Source organism: Poecile atricapillus, chromosome W (genome assembly GCF_030490865.1).
Source record: "Poecile atricapillus isolate bPoeAtr1 chromosome W, bPoeAtr1.hap1, whole genome shotgun sequence".
NCBI classification, from domain to species: Eukaryota; Metazoa; Chordata; class Aves; order Passeriformes; family Paridae; genus Poecile; species Poecile atricapillus.
In genome coordinates, this window is record NC_081288.1 from 322308 (window position 1) to 339649 (window position 17342).

Genomic DNA, 17342 nt, shown 5'->3' on the forward strand with positions numbered 1-17342 from the left:
CTCCCCAAATTCTTGGAGACCCCTCCCCAAATTCCACAGACCCCTCCCCAAATTCCTGAGACCCCTCCCCAAATTCCAGAGACCCCTCCCCAAATTCCAGAGACCCCCCCAAATTCCAGAGACCCCTCCCCAAAGTCCACAGACCCCTCCCCAAATTCCAGAGACCCCTCCCCAAATTCCTGAGACCCTCAAATTCCTGAGACCACTCCCCAAATTCCAGAGACCCCTCCCCAAATTCCAGAGACCCCTCCCCAAATTCCTGAGACCCCTCCCCAAATTCCTGAGACCCCCCCAAATTCCAGAGACCCCTCCCCAAATTCCTGAGACCCCTCCTCAAATTCCAGAGACCCCTCCCCAAATTCCTGAGACCCCTCCCCAAATTCCAGAGACCCTTCCCCAAATTCCAGAGACCCCCCCAAATTCCAGAGACCCCTCCCCAAATTCCTGAGACCCCTCCCCAAATTCCTGAGACCCCTCCCCAAATTCCAGAGACCCCTCCCCAAATTCCAGAGACCCCTCCCCAAGTTCCAGAGACCCCTCCCCAAATTCTTGAGACCCCTCCCCAAATTCCTGAGACCCCTCCCCAAATTCCAGAGACCCCCCCCAAATTCCGGAGACCCCTCCCCAAATTCCACAGACCCCTCCCCAAATTCTTGGAGACCCCTCCCCAAATTCCTGAGATCCCTCCCCAACTTCCACAGACCCCTCCCCAAATTCTTGGAGACCCCTCCCCAAATTCCAGAGACCCCTCCCCAAATTCCAGAGACCCCTCCCCAAATTCCTGAGACCCCTCTCCAAATTCCAGAGACCCCTCCCCAAATTCCAGAGACCCCTCCCCGAATTCCTGAGACCTTTCCATAAATTCCTGAGACCCCCCAAATTCCTGAGACCCCTCCCCAAATTCCTGAGACCCCTCCCCAAATTCCAGAGACCCCTCCCCAAAGTCCAGAGACCCCTCCCCAAATTCCAGAGACCCCTCTTTAAATTCCTGAGACCCCTCCCCAAATTCCACAGACCCCTCCCCAAATTCCTGAGACCCCTCCCCAAATTCCACAGATCCCTCCCCAAATTCCTGAGACCCCTCCCCAAATTCCACAGACCCCTCCCCAAATTCCTGAGACCCCTCCCCAAATTCCTGAGACCCCTCCCCAAATTCCAGAGACCCCTCCCCAAATTCCTGAGACCCCTCCCCAAATTCCTGAGACCCCTCCCCAAATTCCAGAGACCCCTCCCCAAATTCCTGAGACCCCTCTTTAAATTCCTGAGACCCCTCCCCAAATTCCACAGACCCCTCCCCAAATTCCTGAGACCCCTCCCCAAATTCCACAGATCCCTCCCCAAATTCCTGAGACCCCCCCAAATTCCTGAGACCCCTCCCCAAATTCCTGAGACCCCTCCCCAAATTCCGGGGAGCCCCTCCCCCAACCTGGGGAGCCCCTCCCCCTCATTTTTGGGGTTCTGGGGGGGGTCTCACCCGCTCCCCTCCCCCCCCCATAGCTGCTGACGACCCCCCCCGGGATGAAACGGGGGGTGCAGTTCCCGCCCCGAGGTAGGGGAGGGGTCTGGGGGGGATTTGGGGAGGGGGCTTTGGGCTCTGGGGTGCTTCGAGGGGCTTTTGGGGTCTGGGGGAGTTTTGGGGGTTTTGGGTTGGGGTTTGGGGGATTTTTGGGGGGGCTTTTTGGGAGGGGGCTTTGGGGTCTGGGGGTTTTTTTGGGGGGGTTTTGGGGTCTGGGGGGGCTTTGGGGAGGAGGATTTGGGGTCTGGAGGGGTCTGGGGGGTCTTTGAGGGAGTTTTGGGGGGGCTTTGGGGTCTGAGGGGGTTTTGGGGGGGCTTTGAGGGTGATTTGGGGGGGTTTTTGGGGGGCTTTTGGGATTTGGGGGGGTTTTCAAGTTTAGGGGGTTTTGGGGAGGGGGCTTTGGGGTCTGGGGGGCTTTGGGGGGATTTTTTGGGGGGCTTCAGGGTCTGGGGGGGTTTGGGGGGAGATCTGGGGTCTGGGGGGTTTTGGGGAGGGGGCTTTGGGGTCTGGGGGGGCTTTGAGGGGGTTTTGGGGGTCTTTTTGAGGGGGCTTTGGGGTCTGGGGGCTTTTGGGGAGGGGGTTTTGGGGTCTGGGGGGACTTTGAGGGGGTCTGGGGGGTTTTGGGGAGGGGTCTTGGGGGGCTTTGAGTGGGTTTTGGGGGGGTTTTGGGATCTGGGGGGTTTTGGGGAGGGGTCTTTGGGATCTGGGGGGTTTTGGGGAGGGGTCTTTGGGATCTGGGGGGTTTTGGGGAGGGGTCTTGGGGGTCTTTGGGGGGAGTTTGGGGGGGATTTGGGGTCTGGGGGAGTTTTGGGGGGGTTTGGGGGGGCTTTTAGGGGAGATTTGGGGTCTGGGGGTCTTTTGGGGGTGTCTTTTGGGTCTGGGGGTTTGGGCCGAGCTCATCGACGCCGCCACCCCCGTGGAGGGGTTTGAGGAGCTGCTGCTGGACCCCGCCCATAGGGTGGGATTTGGGGGGAATCTGGGGGGTCCTGGGGGGGATTTGGGGGGTCCTGGGGGGATTTGGGGGGTCTTGGGGGGATTTGGGGGGGATTTGGGGGGTCTTGGGGGGGATTTCGGGGGTTCTTGGGGTTGGTTTGGGGGTTTTTGGGGTGGTTTTTGGGGTGGTTTTGGGGGTTTTTGGGGTGGTTTTTGGGGTGGTTTTTGGGGTTTTTGGGGTGCTCAGAGTGACCCCCAGATCCGTTTCCCCCTCCCCAGTGGCCGTTCAAGCCGGATCCGTTCCAGCAGCGCGCGGCTGTGCCTGGAGCGCGGTCACTGCTGCTGGTGGCCGCTCACACCTCGGCCGGCAAAACCGCGCTGGCCGAGTACGCCATGGGGCTGGCCCGGCGCCACATGACACGGTGAGACCCCAAAATGGGGCTGGGGGACCCCAAAATGGGGCTGGGGACCCCAAAATTGGGCTGGGGGACACCAAAATGGGGCTGGGGGACCCCAAAATGGGGCTGGGGGTCCCAAAATTGGGCTGAGGGTCCCAAAATTGGGCTGGGGGTCCCTATAATTGGGCTGGGGGTCCCTAAAACTGCCCCAGGGACCCCAAAACCGTTGAGGGGACCCCAAAACCCCCGCAGTTTTTTTGGGGTGACCCCCCCGTGTCCCTCCAGGTCCATCTACACCTCCCCCATCAAGGCTTTGTCCAAGCAGAAGTTTGGGGATTTCCGCGACACCTTCGGGGACGTGGGGCTGCTGACGGGGGACGTGCGGCTGCGCCCCGAGGCCGCGTGGCTGGTGATGAGCACCGAGATCCTCAGCTGGGGAGGGGTCCTGGGGGGTCCTGGGGGGGCTTTGGGGGGTCCTGAGGGGTCCTGGGGAGGGGTTCAGGACCCCCAGGACCCCCCCCAGCCCCATTTCCTCCCCCCCAGGTCGATGCTGTCCAACGGCTCCAACGCCATCCGGGACCTGGAGTGGGTGATCTTCGACGAGGTTCACTGCGTCAACGACAATGAGGTGGGGCTGGGGGCTCTGGGGGGCTCTGGGGGGGCTTTGGGGAGCCCTGGGGGGTCCTGAAGTAATTTAGGAGGGGTCTGGGGTGGTTTAGGGGAGCTCTGAGGGGTCCTGGGAGGGTTTAGGGGTGGTCTGGGGGGTCCTGGGGGGCTCTGGGGGGTTTTGAGGGGTCCTGAGGGGCTCTGGGGGGGTCCTGGGGGGGTTTGGGGGGTCCTGGGGGGGTTTAGGGGAGTTCTGGGGGGTCCTGGGGGGGTTTTGGGGAGTTCTGGAGGGTCCTGGGGTGGTTTTGGGGTGGTCTGGGGGGTTTTGGGGGGTTCTGGAGTGGTTTAGGGGATCTCTGGGGGTTCCTGGGGGTGTTTTGGGGTCCCCCTGACCCCCCCGTGCCCCCCAGAGGGGTGTGGTGTGGGAGGAGGTGCTGGGGGGTTCCTGAGGGGTTCCTGGGTGGGTTTTTGGGGGTTTTGGGGGTTCCTGGGGGTGTTTTGGGGTGTTTTGGGGGTTCCTGAGGGGGTTCTGGGGGGTTTTGGGGGTTCCTGAGGGGGTTCTGGGGTGTTTTGGGGTGTTTTGGGGTGTTTTGGGGTCCCCCTGACCCCCCCGTGCCCCCCAGAGGGGTGTGGTGTGGGAGGAGGTGCTGGGGGGTTCCTGAGGGGTTCCTGGGTGGGTTTTTGGGGGTTTTGGGGGTTCCTGGGGGTGTTTTGGGGTGTTTTGGGGGTTCCTGAGGGGGTTCTGGGGGGTTTTGGGGGTTCCTGAGGGGGTTCTGGGGTGTTTTGGGGTGTTTTGGGGTGTTTTGGGGTCCCCCTGACCCCCCCGTGCCCCCCAGAGGGGTGTGGTGGGGGAGGAGGTGCTGATCCTGCTGCCCGAGCACGTGAAGCTGGTGCTGCTCAGCGCCACCGTCCCCAACGCCCTCGAGTTCGCCCAGTGGGTCGGGTACGGCCTGGGGGGGCTTTTGGGGGGTCCTGGGGGGGCTTTGGGGGGTCCTGAGGGGTCCTGGGGGGGCTTTGGGGAATCCCTGGGGGGTTTGGGGGGTCCTCAGGGGGTTTGAGGGGGTCTTGGAGGAGTTTGGGGTGTCCTGAGAGGGCTTTGGGGGGTTCTCGGGGGATTTTGGGGGGTCCTCAGGGGGTTTGGGGGCTTCTCAGGGGGGTTTGGGGATCCTGGGGGGGTTTGGGGGGGGTCCTGAGGATCTTCGGGGGTCTCTGAGAGGGACATGGGGGGGATCTGGGGGCTTTGGGGGATCTTGGAGGGGCTTTAGTGATCTCTGAGGGGTTTATGGGGGTTCTCAGGGGGGTTTGGGGGGTCCTGGGGGGTTTTGGGGGTCCCTGGGGTCTCTGGGGGTCCCTGGGGAGGTTTTGGGGGGTCCCAGGGGTGGTTTGGGGGTCCCTGGGGGTCTCTCAGGGTGTCTCTCACCCCGTCAGTCGCACCAAGCGTCGCTGTGTCCGTGTTCTGAGCACCCCGCGCCGCCCGGTGCCGCTGGAGCATTTCCTGTTCACCGGGAACAGCGCCCGGAACCGGCACCAGCTGTTCCAGCTGCTGGGCCCAGGGGGGGCCTTCAGCACCCAGGGGTGAGACCCCCAAAACCTGACCCAGATCTGAGCTGAAACTGCCTGAATCTGACCCAAAAACCTGATACAAAACCTGACCCAAATCTGACCTGAAACTGCCTGAATCTGACCCAAATCCTGCCTAAATGTGACCCAAAACCTGACACGAACCTGACCTGAAACTGACCCAAAATCTGACCCCAAAACCTGACCCAAATCTGAGCTGAAACTGCCTAAATCTGACCCAAAATCTGACCTGAAACCTGACACAAACCTGACCTGAAACTGCCTAAATCTGACCCAAAATCTGACCCAAATCCTGCCCAAAACCTGACACAAATCTGCCCCAAATCTGACCCAAAACCTGCCCAATTCTGACCCAAATCTGACCCAAACCTGACCCTAAACTGACCCCAAATCCTGCCCCAAAAACCTGACCCAAATCTGCCCCAAAATCTCTGCCTAAATCTGACCCAAACCTGACACAAGCCTGACCCAAATCAGACCCAAAACCTGACCCAAAACCTGCCCAATTCTGACCCAAACCTGACCCAAACCTGACCCAAAACCTGCCCAATTCTGACCCAAATCTGATCCAAACCTGACCCAAAACCTGACCCAAATCTAACTCAAAATCTGACCCAAAACCTGCCCTGAACCTGCCCCAAAACCTGCCCCAAAAACCTGCCCCAAAACCTGCTCCAAACTCTGACCCAAACCTGACCCCAAACCTGACCCCAAACCTGACCCCAAACCTGACCCAAACCTGACCCAAACCTGACCCAAAACCTGACCCAAATCAGACCCAAACCTGACCCAAATCAGACCCAAAACCTGACCCAAAGCTGACCCAAAGCTGACCCAAAGCTGACCCAAAGCTGACCCAAATCTGACCCAAACCTGACCCAATTCTGCCCCAATTCTGCCCCAATTCTGCCCCAATTCTGCCCCAATTCTGACCTAATTCTGCCCCAATTCTGACCCAATTCTGACCCAATTCTGACCCAATTCTGACCCAATTCTGCCCCAAACCTGTCCCAAACCTGCCCCTCCCCTGTCCCAGGTACTACGCGGCGGTGGAGGCCAAGAAGGAGCAGAGCAGCAAACACGCGCAGAGCTTCGGGGCACGGCAGCCCACCATGGGAGCCCCCAACCCTGGGCAGGTACTGGGGGTCCCAGGGGGTCCCAGTGACCCCAAACCCCCAACCCTGGATGGGTACTGGGGGTCCCATGGGGCTGGGGGCAGTTTGGGGGTCCCAAGGGGCAGTTTGGGGGTCCCACTGACCCTGTTCTCTCTCCCCAGGAGTGTGGGGTGTGGCTGTCCCTCCTGCAGACCCTCCATGGGGCTGGGGGCTGTTTGTGGGTCCCAAGGGGCAGTTTGGGGGTCCCATGGGGCAGTTTGGGGGTCCCCCTGACCCTTCTCTCCCCCCAGGAGCGTGGTGTCTGGCTGTCCCTCCTGCAGACCCTCCGTGAGCGGGAGCTGCTCCCGGCCGTCACCTTCACCTTCTCCCGTGGCCGCTGCGAGGAGCAGGCGGCTGCCCTGGGCTCCCTGGAGCTGCTGAGCGGCGCCGAGCGCGCCCAGGTCCGGCACTTCCTGACGCGCTGCCTGGCCCGGCTGCGCGGCTCCGACCGGCGCCTGCCACAGGTGGGGTCCCCGAGAGGATGAGGAGGGAGATTCTGGGGTGTGGGAAGGTGATTTTGGGGTGTGGGAGGGCAATTTTGGGGTGTGAGGGGAACAAGGAGGGCGATTTTGGGGTGTGGGAGGGTGATTTTGGGGTGTGGGACAGCAATTTTGGGGTGTGGGGAGGGTGATTTTGGGGTGTGGGAACGGCGATTTTGGGGTGTGGGAACGGCGATTTTGGGGTGTGGGAGGGCGATTTTGGGGTGTGGGAACGGTGATTTTGGGGTGTGGGACAGTGATTTTGGGGTGTGAGGGGAACAAGGAGGGCGATTTTGAGGTGTGGGAAGGTGATTTTGGGGTGTGGCAGGGCGATTTTGGGGTGTGAGGGGATGGGGAGGGAGATTTTGGGGCATGGGAGGGCGATTTTGGGGTGTGGGAGGGCGATTTTGAAGTGTGAGAGGGCAATTTTGGGGTGTGAGGGGACGGGGAGGGTGATTTTGGGTTGTGAGGGACGGGGATTTTGGGGCGTGAGGGACGGGGATTTTGGGGTGTGAGGGGATGGGGAGGGCAATTTTGGGGTGTGAGGGACGGGGATTTTGGGGTGTGAGGGACGGGGATTTTGGGGTGTGAGGGACGGGGATTTTGGGGCGTGAGGGACGGGGATTTTGGGGTGTGAGGGGATGGGGATTTTGGGGTGTGAGGGACGGGGATTTTGGGGTGTGAGGGGATGGGGAGGGCGATTTTGGGTGATTTTGGGGTCCCACAGGGACGGGGAGGGCGATTTTGGGGTGTGAGGTGTAAAGAGGGAAGGGTTTGTACCTCGAGGAGGGGATCCAGCGCGTTCCTCCCCGCAGGTACTGCAGCTGTCGGAGCTGCTGCAGCGCGGCATCGGCGTCCACCACGGCGGGGTCCTGCCGCTGCTCAAGGAGGTGGTGGAGATGCTCTTCAGCCAGGGGCTGGTGAAGGTGAGCAGGGAAAAATGGCACAGCCGGCTGTGGGGCACGGGGATCCCACCCCATGGCTGCCCCACGCCTGTCCCAGGTGCTGTTTGCCACCGAGACCTTCGCCATGGGGGTGAACATGCCGGCGAGGACCGTCGTCTTCGACTCCATCCGCAAACACGACGGGAATGGCTTCCGGGATCTCCTGCCCGGTGAGGGGCTGGATGTGGGGCTGGGGGGAGAGCGGGTGGGAACGTGAGGGGGAAATGGGGGAAAGTGGAGAGGGAAAATGGGAGAAAGCTGAGGGGAAAATGGGAGAAAGCTGAGGGGAAATGTGAGGGGAAAATGGGAGAAAGCGGAGAGGGAAAATGGGAGAAAGCTGAGGGGAAAATGGGAGAAAGCTGAGGGGAAATGTGAGGGGAAAATGGGAGAAAGCGGAGAGGGAAAATGGGAGAAAGCGGGTTGAGAAAATGTAGAAATAGGGAAGGAAAGAGTGAGGAGAAATGGGAGAAAAGATGGGGAGAAATGGAGGGAGGAGAGGTGCAGTCGTGAGGGGAAACGTGAGGGGAGAAAAGAGCGGGAAAACGTGAGGGGAGAAAAAGAGCAGGAAAATGTGAGGGGAAAATGTGAGGGGAGAAAAGGGGGAAACGGGGAGAAAATGGGGGGAAAATGTGAGGGGAGAACAGAGCGGGAATCCTGAGGGGAGAAAAGAGCAGAAACGTGAGGGGAAACGGGCAGGAAGCGGAGAGGGAAAATGGGAGAAAGCTGAGGGGAAAATGGGAGAAAGCGGAGAGGGAAAATGGGGGAAAGCTGAGGGGAAAATGGGGGAAAGCTGAGGGGAAAATGGGGGAAAGCTGAGAGGGGAAATGGGGGAAAGCTGAGGGGAAAATGGGAGAAAGCTGAGGGGAAAATGGGAGAAAGCTGAGAGGGAAAATGGGAGAAAGCTGAGGGGAAATGGGGGAAAGCTGAGAGGGGAAATGGGAGAAAGCAGAGGGGAAAATGGGGGAAAGCTGAGGGGAAAATGGGAGAAAGCTGAGGGGAAAATGGGAGAAAGCTGAGAGGGAAATGGGGGAAAGCTGAGGGGGGAAATGGGGGAAAGCTGAGAGGGAAAATGGGAGAAAGCTGAGGGGAAAATGGGAGAAAGCGGAGAGGGAAAATGGGAGAAAGCTGAGGGGAAATGGGAGAAAGCTGAGGGGAAAATGGGAGAAAGCTGAGGGGAAAATGGAAGAAAGCGGAGAGGGAAAATGGGAGAAAGCGGAGAGGGAAAATGGGAGAAAGCTGAGGGGAAATGGGAGAAAGCTGAGGGGAAAATGGGAGAAAGCTGAGAGGGGAAATGGGAGAAAGCGGAGAGGGAAAATGGGAGAAAGCGGAGAGGGAAAATGGGAGAAAGCGGAGAGGGAAAATGGGAGAAAGCTGAGGGAAAATTGGAGAAAGCTGAGGGGAAAATGGGAGAAAGCGGAGGGAGAAAATGGGAGAAAGCTGAGGGGAAAATGGGAGAAAGCTGAGGGGAAATGTGAGGGGAAAATGGGAGAAAGCGGAGAGGGAAAATGGGAGAAAGCTGAGGGGAAAATGGGAGAAAGCTGAGGGGAAATGTGAGGGGAAAATGGGAGAAAGCGGAGAGGGAAAATGGGAGAAAGCGGGTTGAGAAAATGTAGAAATAGGGAAGGAAAGAGTGAGGAGAAATGGGAGAAAAGATGGGGAGAAATGGAGGGAGGAGAGGTGCAGTCGTGAGGGGAAACGTGAGGGGAGAAAATGGGCGGGAAAACGTGAGGGGAGAAAAGAGCGGGAAAACGTGAGGGGAGAAAAAGAGCGGGAAAATGTGAGGGGAAAATGGGGAAAATGTGAGGGGAGAAAAGGGGGAAACGGGGAGAAAATGGGGGGAAAATGTGAGGGGAGAACAGAGCGGGAATCCTGAGGGGAGAAAAGAGCAGAAACGTGAGGGGAAACGGGCAGGAAGCGGAGAGGGAAAATGGGGGAAAGCTGAGGGGAAAATGGGGGAAAGCTGAGGGGAAAATGGGAGAAAGCTGAGGGGAAAATGGGAGAAAGCCGAGAGGGAAAATGGGAGAAAGCTGAGGGGAAATGGGAGAAAGCTGAGGGGAAAATGGGAGAAAGCTGAGGGGAAAATGGAAGAAAGCGGAGAGGGAAAATGGGAGAATGCTGAGAGGGGAAATGGGAGAAAGCTGAGGGGAAAATGGGAGAAAGCTGAGAGGGGAAATGGGAGAAAGCGAAGAGGGAAAATGGGAGAAAGCTGAGAGGGGAAATGGGAGAAAGCGGAGAGGGAAAATGGGAGAAAGCGGAGAGGGAAAATGGGAGAAAGCGGAGAGGGAAAATGGGAGAAAGCTGAGGGAAAATGGGAGAAAGCTGAGGGGAAAATGGGGGAAAGCTGAGGGAAAATGGGAGAAAGCTGAGGGGAAAGTGGGAGAAAGCTGAGGGGAAAATGGGAGAAAGCTGAGAGGGAAAATGGGAGAAAGTGGAGAGGGAAAATGGGAGAAAGCTGAGGGGAAAATGGGAGAAAGCTGAGGGGAAAATGGGGGAAAGCTGAGGGGAAAATGGGAGAAAGCTGAGGGGAAAATGGGAGAAAGCGGGGAGGGGAAATGGGAGAAAGCGGAGAGGGAAAATGGGAGAAAGTGGAGAGGGAAAATGGGAGAAAGCTGAGAGGGAAAATGCGGGAAAAGGCAATTGGGAAAATGTAGAAATAGGGGAGGAAAGAGTGAGGAGAAATGGGAGGAAAGAGGAGAAATGGAGGGAGGAGAGTTGCAATCGTGAGGGAAAACGTGAGGGGAGAAAAGAGCGGGAAAACGTGAGGGGAGAAAAGAGTGAGAAACGTGAGAGGAAAAGAGAGGGAAAACGAGAGGGTAAAAAGGCAGAAAATCTGAGGGAGAAAGAGCAGCAAACATGAGGGGAAAGCATCGGGAAAAGCGACGGGAAAGGTGTGGGGAAAAAAGAGCAGAAACGTGAGGGAAAAAGAAACACGAGCAGGAGAGGGCAGGAAATGTGAGGGTGGAAAGAGTGGGAAACGTGAGGGGAAAATGGGGGAAAACGTGAGGGGAGAAAATGGGGAAACGGGGAGAAAATGGGGGAAAATGTGAGGGGAGAAAAGAGCGGGAAAACGTGAGGGGAAAAATGGTGGGAAATGAGAGAGCAAAAAGGCAGAAAATCTGAGGGAGAAAGAGCAGCAAACATGAGGGGAAAGCATCGGGAAAAGCGACGGGAATCGTGAGGGGAAAAAAGAGCGGAAACATGAGGGAAAAAGGGCAGAAACGTGAGAGGAAAAGGGCAGGAAATGTGAGGGTGGAAACAGTGGGAAACATGAGGGGAAAATGGGGGAAAATGTGAGGAGAGAAAATGGGGAAACGGGGAGAAAATGGGGGAAAACGTGAGGGGAGAAAAGAGCGGGAATCCTGAGGGGAGAAAAGAGCGGGAATCCTGAGGGGAGAAAAGAGCGGGAAAACATGAGGGGAGAAAAGAGAGGGAAAACGTGAGGGGAGAAAAGAGCGGGAAAACGTGAGGGGAGAAAAGAGCGGGAATCCTGAGGGGAGAAAAGAGCGGGAAAACGTGAGGGGAAAAATGGTGGGAAATGAGAGAGCAAAAAGGCGGAAAATCTGAGGGAGAAAGAGCAGCAAACACGAGGGGAAAGCAGGGGGAAAAGCGACGGGAAAGGTGAGGGGAGGAAGGGCAGGAGCCGTGAGGGGAAGAGCGGGAGGATCCGTGAGGAGAAGACGCCGGCGGCTCTGCGTCCCCACAGGCGAGTACACGCAGATGTCGGGGCGCGCCGGCCGCCGCGGGCTGGACACCACCGGCACCGTCATCATCCTCTGCAAGGGAGCCGTGCCCGAGCTGTCGGATCTGCACCGCATGATGCTGGTCAGTGCCTGACGTGTGTCCCCGCGGTGTCACTGCCATGTTCCCAGTGTGTCCCCACAGTGTCACCGCCATGTTCCCAGTGTGTCCCCACAGTGTCACCGCCATGTTCCCAGTGTGTCCCCACAGTGTCACCGCCATGTTCCCCCCGTGTCCCCACAGTGTCACTGCCATGTTCCCAGTGTGTCCCCACAGTGTCACCGCCATGTTCCCCCCGTGTTCCCGCCGTTTCACCGCTGTGTCCCCGCCGTGTCACCACTGTGTCACTGCTGTGTCCCCACAGTGTCACTGCCATGTTCCCACCGTGTCCCCCGATGGCTTCGGCTCCCAACGGTCGCTCCCCGGCGCTGGGTCCAGAGCGGCCCGAGGAGGGGATGCTCTGTGTGCCGGAACGGTGAGAGGTGCGGGCGGGTCGGGGGGACTTTATCCACCGAGTATATACCTGGAAGTATAATGATGATCAAAATAGATATTAAAAAATATTGAAGATAAACGGGCTGCTTGGTTTTTATTTAGTTAGAGGCAGGGTTTTTAAATAAATAAGAAAAAAATAAATAAAATATTTCAAGAATGAATATGTAAAGGTATAGAGAAATATATATATATATATATATGTAGGCATAAAAATAAGTAAAAATAAGTAATAGAAATATATACATATATATTGATTTATAATCTATAATATGATTTCTGTACGTATAGATGGTAATATGATATATTTTAGGATATGTTATGTGTTATGTATATCAACAAGGTATATAAATCTGATAAAAAATATATATTAAAAGATTTTTAAATACCGTTTAAGATAAAGGGACTGTTTGGTTTTTATTAGGTTTGCTTCGGGGCTTTTAAATAAATACTACAAAAATAAAAACATAGAAATGTATATTAAATATATCAAGATATAGAGATGTGTGCAACCAGAAAAGTAAAGAAATAGAAGTAATGCAAATATATACAAACAGGTTTATGTTTAATCTATATATATACATTATATTTATTTAATAGATGTATTATACATATAATAAATATATATATAATTAAAATGTATATAATATATTTAATATATAATAATATATGTATACATGTTAAAATAATATATTTTGATACTTTATATATTATGTGTTATATATAAATGAATATAGTATATAAATTTAAACACATGTTGTGGAAATAGATGTTAATTTTTTCTTTTTTATTATTTTCATTGTTTTGGTAAGTTTCTCAGAGGCAATCCTCCCGTTGCAGCTGCTGCCAGCACTGAAAACCTGTGTGCTTCGTGGTGTCCATCGCCCAGCTGGCAACGATTCCCTGGTGTTTGGTGCATTAAGTCACACCCAGCTGTGTGGGATGGCAGGTGAGCACATTGCCCGAGCCTTTTAGCTTTTCTGGCTCACACACAACTTCCTTTCCTTTTTTATATGGAAATCAGGGAAGAGGGTAGTGTATATTAGTATATTAGCATTTCTAGCAGATTTTTAACTGCCACTGATGCCCGTTCATCTTTGCAGTGTGGGTTTTCATGCTGACAAATCCTCTGCTTTGCCTTCTGCTCAGAGTCAGGTGGGCCCTTTATTGAACAGATTTATCTGCTACAAGGCTACGCAGAAGGATGGAAAGGAGGAACACAGGGGGGGAAAAAAAAATAGATGAAAGGCCATGCATTGATCACCTGATGTACTCCAGAGACAAACATGGCTATTACAGGTAACATGGAGCAGCCCTTCTGGCCTTTTCAGTTGTATTCAGAGAGATGTTTGCCTGCTGTGAATATCTGGGTGCTTGGAGTTCACTCTGATTTTAACAAGCCCATCAATAATAAAACATTGTATTGATAGAGCAAGATCTAATTCTGTAAAGTTGTTGCTCCACAGAAAAGCAGCATAAAGAAGCTAGCTGGATTATTTGTATGATATGTAGCTTTTTTAGGATGTTTTGTTCTTTATATGGTGTTCATTTCAAATACAAGCGTGTGAACTTTGTGTTCCCTTTTAGGGGCTGGTTCTGGGGTAACAAGGAAACACAAGGCCTAAACACCTCTGGCTTGTCTGTCCAAGGATCTGCCTCAATTGTGGCTCCCATCCTTCTGAAGAACTCTTCAGCACAGTGAGTTACCTTCTATAACTATTTATTGTTGTATTGTTGTTGTGAGACCTCATTGCTGGGTGAGAAGACCAGGGGAAATTAAAGGCTGTATGCCACTGTTACTTCACTGAATTCTTGTACTCTGTTAAAATCAAAACAAAAGGGATTTACACTGTAAGAAACACTTAAATGTAAGTTAAGGTAAAGGTCACAGTGCTAAAACCTAAGAGCAGATAGCCTTGAGCTCCTTTATATTCCTACTCCTGCCTCCAGGGTATCATCAGCTATCCCCTAGATCTTGCAGTGGAAGAGATGCTGAACCATCAGCTGTTCCATATTCTACACCACGTGTCTTTTTACCATGCTCCTCTGAGAAGCATCTCTCCCTTCTCTGTTTCTTTGCAGACAAGAAGGGAGAAATTGGGATTGCCTTTGTTCTTTTGCCTGTTCATAAAAAGGCCGCTTGTGGCTGTGTGCAGTGGCAACTGCATCACAGAATCTTAGAGGTGATTATTCGCAGGTTAAGGAAATAATTCCCTTTTTTGTCACTGCTGCGCTGAATTTCATAGGCGTGTGTGTGGCTCGATGCCTAAGATATTTAAAGCAGGTTTTATTCTTACAGGGGTTTTGCACACTGAAGTGTGCGCCCAGGTTTTGTTTCCAGAAGTGAGGTGTAGCGCTGGGTGTTTCATTTGGTGTGTTACTTGTTCTGTTGTGTCAATAACTGCAGTGTCCTCCCTGTGCCTGTGTATTGCAGGGGCAGTCGAGTGCTGGTTATAAAGGTGGTGATAATTAGGAATAAGCTGTTTAAGCTTGGATAAATGTTTAGAAATCATTGCTTAGATATTGCTGTGTAAAACGCTCGCTCGCGGTGGGAGAATTCTCCAGGGTCAAGCTGTTCAGGTATGTGCAGTTTATTATATGGGTAAAGAGAGGGGAGAGCTGTGTCCGCCACCAGCCTCGGCGTCCACGTGGTCCGGGGGAGGAGGGAGAGAACGGGGAGAGCAGGAGAGGAGAGGATGGAAAAGGGGAAGGAGGGAGTAAGAGCAACAGAGGGAGAGCGGGGGAAACCAGGGAGGGATAAGAGGGGGGAGACAAGAGAGGGGTAAGAGGGGAAAACCCAAGAGGGTAAGAGTAAGAGAGGGAAAGAGTGGAAGAGGTAAGAGAGGGGGAGAGGGGAGCTGAGAGAGGAGTAAAGGGGTACGAGAGAAGAGCCGAGAGGTACGAGAGAGGTTAAGAGGTAAGAGAGAAAAGCTAAGAGAGAGGTTAAGAGAGGTTTAAGATAGAAAAGCTAAGAGAGCAAAGTTCTTGTTACAATCCAATCTATCTTTTTCTATAGTGAATATTCTAATTCCCAGTAACCAATCACCACGAGATACACCCACTAAAGATTTTACATACAGTGTTGCATTTGAGGTTCTACAAGCTTTACAAGTTCTTCCCTTGCTTCTTGACCTTTGGGCTTTCTGTCAGCAGAAGGACATTGTTTTATCAGCAGGATTCTCCTTTAGCTGGCTAGGCTATTGTTCTTTGGTCATATAGTAACCAGTACTCTGTATCTTATGACTCAAAGCAGGCTTTCGTTTCTACTTCGATTCTAGCCTTCTTTTTTCAGAATCTTCTGCCAAACCATCACATTCATAAGGTTTCCCTGTTTCACCCTCCCCAACAGGCAGCAAGTTGTGCTGCGCTCTGATAATTCCATACTCAACCTGTTCCTCATTTCTTAAAGGTTCACTTCAGCCTTGAATCAGCAGGTCCCTAGGTTTGGTTTTTTAGGATGCCATTCCTGTTAGATTTTCCCCTGTGAAGACCTGAGTATGTCCAGTTTGACCTCCAGGATAATGAAGGGAGAGGAGCTCCCGTTGATTCAAGAGTGAAGCAAGGCCCCCATTCTTGGCCTGGGGCTGTTTCAAATGGGGAGGGATCAGTGTCCTGACTTCTCTCTCTCAGAGGCAGGGTTCCTGGACGAGGTGACCCAGGACAGCTTCGTGCTGGGCCCGGGCTACGACCGCCCCTAGCAGCTGGAGCCCGCGGTGAGGGAGCCCAAGAGCATCCAGCTGTACCAGCACCTCAGCCTCAAGAGCTGCATCTGGACCTTCGACGCTTATTACGACATGACCGAGTTAATTGATGTCTGTGGGGGCTCTGTCACCGCTGACTTCCAGGTGAGAGGCCCATCCAGAGCTCTCCAGGTATCCCAGATCTCTCTCAGTTCTCAGGCACAGCTCTGCGTTGCGTGGAGCTGCTGCTCTGCCCTGCACAGGTGGAGCGTGGCTTTTCCCCCCCTCTAACCTGTAAGAAAACAGCGCTGTGTGCATTTCTTTCATTTATTTTCCATTTCATTCGTTTTCCATTTATTTTATTCTCTAAATCTTCAGAGTGCCAGGAAAATACCGGGTTTTTTTAATGTAGGGCCATACTGGAAATACAAAACGTTCTCAGCTGGGCTCTCTTTTATAATTTTGGCTGTGTTCTCGGCCAATAGAAATGAGCAGAGGACAGAGCAGAGGCAGCTCAGTCCATGCTCCACAACATGGGATATTTTAGCTCATTCCGTAATTAAGAGACCAAAAGCCAAAAATGTTCCTCTAGAAACGAATGGCTTTCCCTGTTTGGGGTATCTCACTGTCCTCTCCTGGCTGCATTATCCATCTGCAGACCACTCAGTCTCCCCCAAGCTCTTCCATTAAATTCCCAGCCCACATTGCTTGGACCAGCATCATCTCTCTTAATTCCTGCCAGCCTGGAACTTGTTCATGAAGTTTCCTTTTATAGCTCCAATTGTTTGCACAAACCCAGAGGAGCCGCTTGGCCGGAGAAACTGCCCAGTGGAGCATGTGGAGCCTGGCCCCAGCCAGGCTGGAACATCTCCCCGAATTCTCCAGGGCGTACAAAGTACAGCTGCACTCTGCAGATAATAAATGGAGAGCTCTGGGAGGCCTGAGCAAGCAGAATTGCTCATTTTTAATTCACAGCCTTGGAAATCAGGGGGGTTTTGAGGTGAAATTGTGCCCAGAGTTCCTTTGTCCGGTGGTCCCAGGGAGCCTTAGCGCTGCCCCTGGATTACAATGCAGGTTTGTCTGAGGTGCCTGCACGTAAAGAACGTCCAGAGTCACCTCTGACTTCACTGGAAGGTGCATAACCCCCTTTTTGGGGTTTTATTGCCAGGTAAGGGACTCTGCCCAGTCCTTCCTGACAGTCCACGTCCCTCTCTCCGTGTCCTACATCTGTGTGACGGCACCGAGGGGCTGGGCTTCCCTGGAGCACCGCACCGAGATGGAGTTCTCCTTCTTCTACGACACCGTTCTCTGGAGGACAGGTGAGCCTGAGGCACTCCAAGGGCTATGGAAGAAGTGCTTCCTTCATGTTTTCCCCTTAGTTCCTGCACTGCCCCCAGAGTCCTGAGGGAGCGGGGAACTCGGAATATTGCCTTCCTCTGTGCTTGCGGGGGGCTTAGGCAGCCGATGGCTGGCAGAGGGAGCGTGCAGCTGGCTCACTGGAGGGTGATCCCAACTGAACCCTGCCTTGTGGAGGTGTCCCAAACGCTTCTGGGGCTGGCAGAGCCCAGCAGAGGAGAGCGAAGGTGCTGTGTGGGCTCCCAGTGGCGCTGTCCTTGCAGGGATCCAGACGGACAGCGTGCTCTCGGCCCGCCTGCAGATAATCCCCATCTACATCCGCGAGGACGGACGGCTGGTCAGCGAGTTCAGGACGCAGGCCAAGTTCAGAGGTGAGGGCAGTGATCCTGGCAGGGACACAGAGCAGGGTCACACAGAGCTCTGCTCTGACGGCACAGGCAGCGGAACGAGTCCCTGTCCCTGCCG

The 17342-nt window shown here is 54.2% G+C and overlaps 1 protein-coding gene across 1 annotated transcript; it reads left to right on the forward strand.

The window, feature by feature from the left end:
• The first annotated feature begins 1518 nt into the window (after window positions 1–1518).
• On the forward strand, window positions 1519–16820 carry LOC131591534 (superkiller complex protein 2-like). The gene is made up of 16 exons (XM_058862342.1): window positions 1519–1530; window positions 2729–2871; window positions 3133–3276; window positions 3388–3475; window positions 4290–4396; window positions 4882–5028; window positions 6071–6170; window positions 6440–6652; window positions 7483–7593; window positions 7670–7781; window positions 11315–11433; window positions 11714–11824; window positions 12654–12790; window positions 13429–13539; window positions 15472–15686; window positions 16690–16820. Exons 1-15 carry the CDS (start codon window positions 1519–1521, stop codon window positions 15650–15652), a joined length of 1836 nt encoding a protein of 611 aa, XP_058718325.1. The 3' UTR covers window positions 15653–15686; window positions 16690–16820.
• The last annotated feature ends 522 nt before the right edge of the window (window positions 16821–17342 follow it).